We start from the raw sequence: 11,331 nt of genomic DNA, 5'->3' as shown, positions 1-11,331 counted from the left end.
TACCAGAGATGAGGTTCACCTCCATCTGCTGAAGTAGTATCTCAGATCAGTTAGTCTACAAAACATGCGTAAACGTCCAGACTATTCTATTTGGTAAAACGTGTCAAGCGGGGCTACCTCATGATAAGATAACGAAAATTATTCGAGCAACACGAGGATAATTACAGACCGAATAGGATGACGCGAAGTCTTATTACCAGTTAATCATGAGAATTACAACTGATTTCCGAAAAAAATCATCGCTGTCTTCTAAGATATTGCCATTGTTCATGGGAAAAAAATCTCCAATTTTGAAGAAAGCCCCAATTTAGGAGTCTGTACACTGTTTATATGGTGATTGAAACCAAGGTTGTGATTGGTTGATTTAAACTACAACTTTGAATGTGATTAGCTTATTGCCTGTCCAATAACAACTTGGCAAGTGAATTAGTGGAAAACAGGAGTCTTTTAAACCAACCACAATCGAGGAGATTGTGATTTTTATGATTACAGTGGATAAAAATTCGTTCAGCGAATGAAAGCCCTTTCTATCTGCTAGTAAAATGTAATCGCGTGAGTTCTCTTCGCCTTGTGCAACGACACACTTACATGGTCACCGCATATGGAAACCTTAAAAATGTCCCATGCAGTCAAGCAACTACTCCCTGGGAGCCATCTATGTTACAGAATTTCATTCAAAAAGGACAAGTTTTGCATTGATTTCATCGGTAAACCATCAGCTTATTTTTCAACTATAACTTACCTTAGGGTCTTAGACACTTTCTGCGAGAGAACGGGATTGAAAAAAATAAATGTACTTTTGCCAGTCAGACCGATTTCGCTCGTTCTTTCATTTGACATCTACGGATCACAAAATTAGATTGTAGACTGTAATTTCGTGGAAAAGGTTGTGGTTATTCATCGTGGTGAATAACAATAAAAAGCTAAGCTTTTCGTTTGTCTCATGATGTAGTCACGTGTGAAGGCCCTACTGAAGAAAGGACTGAACTTCGCCGTAACTCCTGCGAATATTCCTGCCACAGAGATCATCGCCAAGGTCGAAGCAGCCGTAAGACAACTCGACGCCGAACAAGCAGATACTGTCAGACGAGCTGTTAACGGTATCCTTCAACAGGCGGAACCACCAGAGCCTAACATCACGAAGGAGATGCGAGATGCACTTAAAAACCTGAAAGAAGACGAGTCCATCATGGTCCTCGCAACGGACAAAGGGCGTGCTAGCGTAGTCATGGATACTGACACCTACCGTGCCAAGATGTCTACGCTTATTGAGAACGGACCCTACCAGCTCCTCAACAAAGATCCGACAGACCGTCTGACCCGCAAGTTGTCCGAAAAGCCGCTCACCTTGAAGCGAAGCGGATATCTATCAGAGGCCGCTTACAACAAGATCCGACCCCGACACAAACAGCCGCCTAGAATCTACTGTTTACCGAAGATCCATAAGGCCGACGTACCGCTAAGACCTATCGTGTCGTGCGTAAACACCTTTGCATATGATTTATCCGCTTACTTAGCCAACATCTTGTCTCCTTTAACAGGAAAGTCAGAGTACACGGTGACCAATTCAGCCCACTTCGTATCCACCCTCAGCAATGAGACGATCTTAGGCAATTAAATCATGGTATCCTTCGACGTAGAATCGCTGTTTACCAACGTTCCTATCGACGCCGCTGTACAAGCCGCACTGCAGAAACTCGAGAACGACCCAGGCCTTGCAGACCGCACCACGCTGACGCCTGCACAGATCGCTGACCTTTTGACCTTCGCATTGAGATCCACATACTTTCAGTATAACGGATCGATTTACGAGCAAAAAGACGGCGCCGCCATGGGGAGTCCGGTTTCCCGCTGTCATTGCCAACCTCTACATGGAGAATTTCGAAGAACAGGCGATAACTACATCATTCTACGAGCCTAGGATCTGGAAATGCTACGTGGACGATACCTTTACCATCCTGGATCGCGAAAATGTTAGACGACTTCCTACTGCATTTAAACAACCAGCAGCCTTCCATCCGCTTCACCATGGAGACAGAGAGAGACAACAAACTCGCCTTCCTGGACACCGCAGTTTTAAGAGAACCTCTCCGTCTCTCCACCAGCGTATACAGGAAGCCGACACAAACCGATCAATACTTAGCGTATGATTCACACCACCCTCAATCAGTAAAACGCGGTATTGTTAAGTGCCTTTACGAGCGCGCCAAACGCCTCGTAACAAAACCCTCCGTTATCTCTGAGGAGAAAAACATCTGTCATCTGTTCTGGTTTCTAATAGTTATCCTTCTTCTTTCTTGCACTAACTTACCAAGACCGGAAAACCAAACAACAGTGCCGAACCCGCCAACGAGTTCAGAGCCACTGCGGTTTTACCTTATGTTAAAGGTCTATCCGAACAGCTTCGCCGCTGCCTACAACAACAAGGCGTACGCTCTGTTTTCAAGTCGGAGACTACGCTAAGATCTCAGTTAGTACGACCGAAAAACGCTGTCAACCCGGCTAAACAAGATGGTGTACTTTACAGGATTCCCTGTGAATGCGGCAAGGTGTACATCGGAGAGACTGGAAGACCTATGCAAGACAGAATTAAGAAGCACGACCGAGACATTCGACTCGCCCGTACCGAGACCTCCGCCGTTTCAGAACATGCCCACAACACCGGAAACAAGCCACTCTGGAACGAAGTAAAGTTTATTGATCGTGACCCTTATTACTACACGCGCAGGGTCAAAGAGGCTATTCATATAAGACTTCACCCTAACAACATCAACAGGGATAGTGGAATAGAAATTCCAGAAGCGTGGATGCCCACGATCAAGAAACACAACAACAGGAGAGCCGTGCGACAGCGAACCGCCGAGGGAGCAAATTGTTGAGTGAACAGCAAGGATCGAAATGCACCAATCAGAGCTGTTGAAAAACAACCAATCACAGCAGAGCATCATGCTTTAGAAGATCACGCATGACCAGTCGACCTCATCGCATGAAGAAGACTATGTATGCAGTCGAAACGTCGCGATCTACATCACACGTGACTACATCGTGAGACAAACGAAAAACTTAGCTTTTAATAGACTGTACTTGTAACTCCGTTCAGTTAGAAGGACGTTGTCTTAAATTCGAATCAAAGCTGGCCAATAAACGATAAAAATTCCGTATTAAAAAAGATTTCAACTCTAAGTCAGTGGAGCAGATAAAAATACCTTTATCTCGCCATTATATTCTCAAGTCTATTTATAGACTTGTAGGTAAGTGGCTGACTCTTCTAATTACCGACGGCTATTTCAACTTACCCTTTACTCGTAGTTATGGAGCAAGTTATCTCATCCAACATGTATTGAGGATGGCTCCACAAATTAAATTTCCTTTGAGAAATACAATCGTAGCGCGAGAAATGAAAATATTAGTTTCCATGGAATAAATGGGTGGAATCGCTGGGCTGTCCTGTCACCATACCAGTTTGAATCCACGGAAAAAATCAGAACAGTGAAACTCGTACATTTCATACATTTCTTGTTTTTAAAGAAAGAAGAGAGGGTGATGAATACGCCTGTACACGTTCTTAGCTTAGCAGATGAACGACGTGTAGAAACACGAACCTCTGTGACAGATATCTTTCGTTCTAATGCTGGGGACTGTTTTGACTTAAAAACACTAACTGAGCCGCTCAGATTTCACCCGACCCTTCCCATGCCAGGGCTGGTTTGTACCGTCTTTCGACTGACGCACAATGCACTGGCGTGGGAAGGGTCGGGTGAAAACCCACAGGGTCTGGCCGTGATTGATCCAAGCGTTAAAAGAACTCGCCGGAGTCGATATTTAGAGTAGTCGTGATATATTTCCGGTTATTATGCGATGTAATTGAAACCAATTTTTATCAGTTTTTTGCAAGATTAGATAAATAAGATTTTCAAATAAAAAGAATTTCGCTTTACACACTTAACTAATCCGAAGAACGAGTTAGATCCACCACAGATTAGTCACATTACTTTTCCTGCAATTGCCTGTTCGGTATGATGTCCATTCTGGTATGCGACTGTCAGTCGAAGCGCGTTTCAAACACTACTTTTTGGCTTTAAAGCTCCTTTCCTGGGTTGGATCTTAAGAGATTCACTTACGACGATAGCTTATCTTTCCGTATTCACACGTGCCTGCATGCATGGGTGTGTCTTTTTTCTGGCATTTTTATGGCTATTTGGGTGGTTTTTCACTTACCTTCAGACACATTCAATTTAAAAATGCAGCCAGTTTCTCCATGTAAATCTTATATCTCTATTGGCTGCTAACATCACAATAAAGTGAAAGTCGTGTATCAAATTTTGTCTACCTGCGATCACGGCTGATAAATTCCTTTGCATACCCATATAATAAGTTGGTATGACCGTTTAAAACGTATACTTTTAATGAGTGATTTCCAACTACTAGAGTTATCTAAATTGATTGAAATATGTTTCATTACATTTCCTATGGGTAGGTCCCGTGTGTATTGTATCGATTGCCAGGCCATACAGAAAAGAGAAGTCGTATATTTTGAGCGAAGCTTTCGATCAACCTGAGGTGTTCCCCCTCGGTCATCATTTTGATCCGGAAACCGTTGGAATCTGGATGTGGATAGTGCCACAAAAAATGCGGGTGAGTTCACATGAATCTGGTTACTAAAATGTTCCATTCATATGTTGCAGTTACGTTACTGGCAAAACCATGTAAAAGCTTTAAAAAAAAAATCCAACTCCTCCATGTTCTCCTGATAGCTGCGGCTGTATGTTACTCATTTAATGACAGGAGAGTATAGCAGTTAATTTAGCGTTAACAACTGAGTTGAAAACGTAAATTAGCCACCGTGATGAATAAAAAAGCTGATGTTTCGAGCGTTAACCCTTCGTCAGAGCGATTGGAGGAATTATGGGTTGTGTGTGGGTTTATATGCAGAAAGTGGAGTTACTCTATTGGTGGGAGTATGGTGACGAGAAAACAAGAATAAATTAGTTGAATGAAAAGCGCTCGTTGATACCGTGGGAATTAAGAGTGCCGATTTGGAAGATAAATTTTTGTTCTGATGTTTTGCGGCTTTCCGAACTGCCTAGATGTAAGGAAAGGCCACAAACTGTCGTATGTTGTTTAGAATGGTTAGGGAGATTAAAGTGTCTAGCGATTGGTTTGGATGCGTCCATGTCATTTCTTTCCACGTCGCGAGGGTAAACGCGTATTCCAGAGGAAAATTACGTATGTATGTAAAATTTACCTTAAAAAAGACTGCTGAAAAGCACTTGGAAAGCATGTGAAAAATAACTTCTGCAATGCACAGAGTTCTCACATGTTTTTTCATTAGTTCTCGAAGCCTTTTCGTGAAAAGCGAAGCATTCACTCTGTAACTTCGACACGAACGATCCGATTTTTTTATCACAAACCTTCCACTGAACGTTGATGGAGGAGTTAGGCTTATTTCTTGAACAGAGAGTGATAGTCGACCTTACACTGGAAAAATTTCTCGTTAAAACAAATTCTCGTCTATCTTCTTTACTAAGCAAGACTGAGTAAAACAATAACCCTTCGACCTAACTCGAAGGGCAAAAAAGCTGGATAATACCTGCAAAAATTCGAATCTAAGCGCGACAACCTCGCCCGTAAAGCGAGGAGAACCAAGGAATGAACTTAAATTTCTTCCCAGGGTGAGAGTTTGGGATGCATTCAGCGTAAAGCATCCTTTAATGAACCACATATATTTGCTTGTCAGAAGACGCCAGAAACTGGACGAAGGCCATGATGGGACTACAAGAGTAGCCTTCGCTTTCTGTAGGCTCAGATAATGAAAAACGCGAGCAACAAGAGAAACTGGAGGAACCACTAAACAATTCTCGGAACTTAACTATTGGGCAAAGAAGTCAATTCCTGACGCACCCAGATTCCAGAAACGCGAAAAGAATCTAAAAAGCTTTGCTATATAAAAATCAGCAAAACAGTCAACTGTATACGCGCCCCATAACTCTTCCAAACTTAGAAAGAAATCCTGTGTGATTTGCCAATCATCAAAGTGTATAAGGTGACTGATGTAATTTGTCTTCTCAGTTTTAGTTGGTGGGATCCACCGCACCTTCAAAAGAATACTGTGCTCCGCGCAAAACTGAAAAATTTTAATTGCAAACCTGTGCAAATCCAATTTCACGCTTCCGACTTCTATGATTCTAGCCGCCGTCTGGCTATCAATGAACCACTTGACAAGTGAACCTTCCAAAATTGGCCTAAAAGACTCCAGAGAAAAATCAATGGCTGCAAGTTCTTTCCAAGTAGAGCTCTTAGAGCGCTCTGAAGGCTCCCAAAGCTTGTGACACACACAATCCTCATTAAGGGTAATAATTGAACCACACCCCGTAGCGCTTGCATCGGAGTAAGCGAAACGCTGTGGCTTATTAATAAGAAAACAATTGCGCTTTTGATGGAATTTAGATTGTTTTCCCAGAAATAGAACTCCTCAATGCAATAGGGATCTATCTTAACTTTCGAGGCCCAGTGCTGCGCGCTTAATGTAGACATAATGCAGTGCCTAGTCATGATCCTTGAGATATTTCCGGAAACAGGCGCTGTAGAAATTATCTACCCTGTAAAAGAGGCCAATCTTCTGGCAGAAAGAACAAAATCAGAGTCGATAATACTGTCAATGGTACTAGTTATTTTTGCAACCCTCCTATAGACAATTTCAATGGTTCCACGATCGCTATCCCAAGTGATACTCAGCTGATTAAGCCTCTGGCAAGGTATCCACACTGACTTATCCTCGTTAGTAACGAAACCCGCCTTAGAAAGGTCAGCTCTGACGGCATCCGCGACAATACTGCACACTTGAGAATCCTTTTCAGTTCCCCATCCGTCGTCAAGATAAACAGCCACGGAAATGCCCTGATGCCTCCACTGTTTCTCAAGAGGCTTAAGAATTTTTGGGAACTCGTAAGGGGCGGACGATAATTCGAAATGTAAAATTGTAAACACATAGAACTTCACTTGATTGGAATTGGAATGCTTCTAGGAAAAAGCAAGATATGTTTGATGGCCCTCAAAATTTCAACGTGGTGGTACCCACTTTTCAGGTCGAAGGAAAACATATATGCACCCCGCGCGAAGACATAGCTGTTTTCCAGTCTTCGTATTTAACGTGCATCTTACCAAGAAACTTGTTGACATATCTTAAATCAAGAACGAGCCTCTTATTTCCATTAGCTTGAACAGATACAGACAAGGGGTTGACCACCCGAGGCGGTACCTTGGTTTCCACAAAACGATCCGACTGAACTAACTCTTGAATAGCCTCCTCAACAAACTCGGCATGTGAAAGAGACGACCTGTTGTTTTTTGAAAACCGCTGGTTCTGGAAAACTAACGAAAGGTAACAAATATCCCCTTTCTATAACGTTAAGAATAAAACTAGGAGTTTCAATACACTTCCAAAATTCGACGTCTCTTCGAAGCTTTCCCTTGACGTTGACACACGGCGGACCAGTACTTAAATCAAACTCAAACAATTCGCTATCGCAATGTACCCGAGCGATTTCAGCAACCTTCTCATCAACAACATTGCTGCTTTGCACCGGGTTGAGTATAGGCTCCGTGACGGTAGGGGCTGTATGAGTATCCTGGGGTGAAAGTGGTTCCGCGATAAGCGCCTCTTGGGCTATCCCAGGAGGCAGTGCATTCTCTTGCCAAATGGCCGAGTTTGTGACATTTAAAGCACAAGTTAATAACAGAAACAGCCAATAAATGCCCACTTACTGTTTGGGAACTGACAACAGCACGGAAAAATGAACACCGGTATTCACTGTGAATATAAAACGTCTACTTCTTTAGTTTTTTTTTTATTTCCCAGTCGTTTGCTGACCGAGGGTATGTCACGTGGCAGACTGAGAATGTTCAGTTTACACGAGAGGCTTGTGACACTCTCCTGAGGCAACTCAAAAAACAACACTTGGACCCAATCCTCGACCAGCTTCAAGGAAAGGAAGGCGCCAAAGTCATGTTCGATGACATTGTAGCAGGTTACAAAAAGATTGAGCAGGACTACAAAGCTCGTGCCACCGGAGCTAAACAAGTTTGTGCTGCTGTGTTCTTCGAGTTTCATCCGGTAAATAGGGTTTTTTACTTGGAATTAAAAATTCAGACCAGAAATGAGACAAATTAATGAGGTTTCTAATCTGTCTTCCTTTTTGTTTTCATTGACGTTAATAGTTTCACGGACAGCGAAAAAAATTCAAACCAAATTCAGTTCCTTTAATACAAGTACATTGCGATTCTTGGTCTTAGTAACTATTATGTTGTTACAAGAGAATATAACTTAATAATCTCTTGGTAGTTACCACAAAGAAAACCAACAGACAAAGCAACGATGTAAGCGAAAGTTCTACTTTTATCACAGGAACTTATGACAGAAATGCAACAATACTTGGGCGTGCTGAAACAATTAAAGGACTTTGACGAGAACTTGAGTCGAGAAATTGCCGCCAAAGCCTATCAAGAGCAAGAGAAGATAAAACTTGAGGTACTCATGATGCAATTTTAATCGACTCATTTATCATATTACTTTTTAACGGGAAAAAAATTGAGAATTATAAATGCCGGGAATGGAGAATAGGAAATGAAGAATGAGGAAAAGGGAATTGGGAAGAATTAGGAATGGAAAATGAAATAGGAATTTTTTTGTTTACGTTCTGCGGCTAAAGAAAAGGAACGGAAAATAACATCCTATCTTCAACAAACTTAATCAACTGATTAATGAGAGAGCAAAAGCCGATTGAAGTTCATGCTTTCTTTCTCTGTTCTTTGTCAAAAACATTGCTATATTAATTTAGTTTTAATGGCGAGGATATAGAATTTCATCATCTGCTAGACAAAGCCTATACTGATTTGACTTTTCGTTCTCATTTAAGGAGGAACACGAACGTTTACAGCAAGAAAATCGTCAGCGCCATAAGGAAGTAAGACATTTTAAGTCAATGTCAGTATCTGAGAAATTCTAAACCTACCCCCCCCTCCCCCCCAACTCAACAACAATAAAAAAATAACAAGTTAGGGTTAATGTTGGGTCAGGGGAGGGGTAGGTGTGTAGTTGATCAGACAGATTCTGATATTGATCCGACATTTTCACAATCACTAAAGAAATCATTCCACGCTTCAAAAATCGTCAAATCTATCATTTGACGATTTCCATTTGTGCAGATCACAAAAAGAGAATAAAGGAACAAAGAGGACCATTGACTGCTTTTTGTGAGTTTTGCCTTCTCAGACGGAAGCGCTAAACATACACGTCTTTGATTCCAGAAAGCACAGACACACGAATTTTATGGCTATCAAATATAGTGAAATCCAATTAAAGACGTAGAAAAGTAAGCCTTTTAATTAAGCGTGAGTACACTCATTCCTGGGAACTAGGTTTTTTGAGTAACATCCGATTTGGTACCAAGGCAGGTGAAATAAAAGGCTTACATCTTGTCTAAACGAGTCCTGGTGCAGGGGCCGCCCTCTCTGCCTGCTTATTTTCTCTTGGTTCCATTCCAATGTAATTTTGTGATGTGTCAAATTAGATTGATTATTCCTTAATTTTTTTGTTATAAGAATATTACCTCATAATAACTTTACCTTCAAATGTCTCAAAATATATCTTTAGAATGAATAACGCTAGCAAGAATTTATCCCATTAAGTGTTTTCTGTGAAAGATTTTTCAGTAATTTTATCAGAAATTCATTCTGAGTGACGGAGAAATTTGATGATTTTAGCCCAGAGGTGAACAAGAGTAGATGCCATAATATTTTTCATCATGACTCTCCTATAGCTGTCTGACCTGAACTTTTTCCTGTCTGGTAATTAGATGGAAATGCTGCAGGCAAAACAGGAGCAAGAAAAAAAGAGACTCCGTGAACAGATGGAAGCTGAAGCAGCGGTCCAACGGCAACAAATGGAGAACATGGTAAAGGCGAGAATGATGGAGGTTGAAAAACACAGACGAAATTTCATGCAAGAAAACCAAGTACTCAGCCAACGACTTGCACAAATGCAAAAATCAAATGAAGGCATGGAAAAGACAGTGGAGAGCTTGAGACAACAGCTGCTACTCAATCAGAGCCGACAACGGCAAGTTAAAAAGCTGGGATTCTTTGATAGAGCGCTGCAAATGATACCAGTCTTAGGCGGGGTCGCTAGCACCTTATCAAAGTGTAGCGTTATGTAAAGCCTCTAAAGTTATCCCTTAACATGAACACTAGTTAAATTGTTAAGTAGTTGCATTGTATCAGCTTCCAGTTAATTATAATTTGCAACGAGTGAACCACCTTAAAGTTACGTAACACGTTTTCTGCCAATGGCTATGATGTTGATTTTATATAGAAAGTGAAAATTGTGTGTTGTCCGTCATACCAATTAGGCTGCAAAACAACTTGAATGTGATCTAAAATATAATAATTTGAAAAAAGAAACCAACCGGGTCTTCTGATTATATAATAGTTAGCGCAAAGAAAATTCCTTTTCGAGGAGTTAAGCCCGAAACCTAACAAACCATCGTAGGCTCTGTGTACGAGAAATTTGATAAAGGTTGGGATATCAAGCTTGTTTTAGTGTGCTCTAGCGGAAGAGGAGTGGGGGAGGAAGGGGGCATACGACAAAAAAGGAGACTGCTTGTGAACGATTTCGGCCTTTTTCCGCCTTTTGAGTTTTTCTCGTCCGGTTTACCACTTGATAGAATTACATCACAGCTGCAAAAAGGAGAGGATGCTTAGATGCCTAGCTTTTAATGCCTGCTGATCGAGTGAAACAGCGTAGAACAACTTAAGGAACGACGGGCGGCTTGTGGGAATAAACAAGTGGTTATAGGAAAAAAACAAACAAACAAAACATGCAAACAAAAAATCAAAAACAATATTAAAAACCGTCGGTCGGTGGGACACGAAAGGCGTTATTGTTACACAAGTCAGGCCGACAGATTCTGCCATAAATTACCAAGAAAGAAAAAAAAAGCAAATCAAAACCATGAAAATTTACCTGTTTTTTCTCTCATCCAGGGGCTGCCTATATCGAACTAAAGACTACATACTAGTCTCTTAAATACAAACTCTGCGCAAAAATATCATTCTGTGCGTGGTGCGTTCATCCGTAAAAGATCTATTTAAATCACTGTGCTTCAAAGATAGAAGGGATAGAAGAAGGAGTCCAGGCAACAAAGACAAAGTCGTATACAGGGTCTTATTCAAGCACTTTGCTATCTGCACTTTAATTACACAGAGACAAAGATATTTCACAAAAATCCTTTTAATAAATCAATAAAAGTGAGGCTAAAAAAGTGACAACGTTGG

The 11,331-nt window shown here is 41.3% G+C and overlaps 1 protein-coding gene and 3 pseudogenes across 2 annotated transcripts in view; 3 read left to right on the top strand and 1 right to left on the bottom strand.

Moving 5' to 3' along the window:
• The first annotated feature begins 971 nt into the window (after nucleotides 1–971).
• Nucleotides 972–2,463, top strand: LOC149049032 (uncharacterized; annotated as a pseudogene).
• A 1,080-nt stretch (nucleotides 2,464–3,543) lies between these two features.
• LOC149049026 (guanylate-binding protein 7-like) overlaps nucleotides 3,544–11,331 on the top strand; it is a 53,044-nt pseudogene continuing 45,256 nt past the window's right edge. The window contains exons 1-2 of the transcript XR_016184754.1: nucleotides 3,544–3,772; nucleotides 4,478–4,635. The product of XR_016184754.1 is annotated as a guanylate-binding protein 7-like (transcript). The remainder of the gene's footprint in view (nucleotides 3,773–4,477; nucleotides 4,636–11,331) is intronic.
• On the bottom strand, nucleotides 5,870–7,570 carry LOC149049031 (uncharacterized; annotated as a pseudogene).
• Nucleotides 7,841–10,458, top strand: LOC149049030 (uncharacterized). Its single transcript, XM_089201464.1, has 4 exons — nucleotides 7,841–8,113; nucleotides 8,405–8,527; nucleotides 8,916–8,963; nucleotides 9,855–10,458. The coding sequence occupies exons 1-4, from the start codon at nucleotides 8,006–8,008 to the stop codon at nucleotides 10,212–10,214; spliced, it is 639 nt and encodes a 212-aa protein (XP_089057590.1). The 5' UTR covers nucleotides 7,841–8,005; the 3' UTR covers nucleotides 10,215–10,458.

Source organism: Pocillopora damicornis, chromosome 3 (assembly GCF_964200805.1).
Source record: "Pocillopora damicornis chromosome 3, jaPocDami1.2, whole genome shotgun sequence".
NCBI lineage: Eukaryota > Metazoa > Cnidaria > Anthozoa > Scleractinia > Pocilloporidae > Pocillopora > Pocillopora damicornis.
Note: the sequence above shows the minus strand (reverse complement) of the source record. Positions and strands in the feature narration are given on the sequence as shown.

Excerpts from the sequence above, each read along its gene's own strand:
- LOC149049030 (XM_089201464.1), top strand. The coding sequence starts at position 8,006 with ATGTTCGATGACATTGTAGCAGGTTACAAAAAGATTGAGCAGGACTAC. Across the intron at positions 8,528-8,915 it reads AAGAGAAGATAAAACTTGAG|GAGGAACACGAACGTTTACA; the intron begins GTACTCATGATG and ends TTCTCATTTAAG. Across the intron at positions 8,964-9,854 it reads ATCGTCAGCGCCATAAGGAA|ATGGAAATGCTGCAGGCAAA; the intron begins GTAAGACATTTT and ends TCTGGTAATTAG.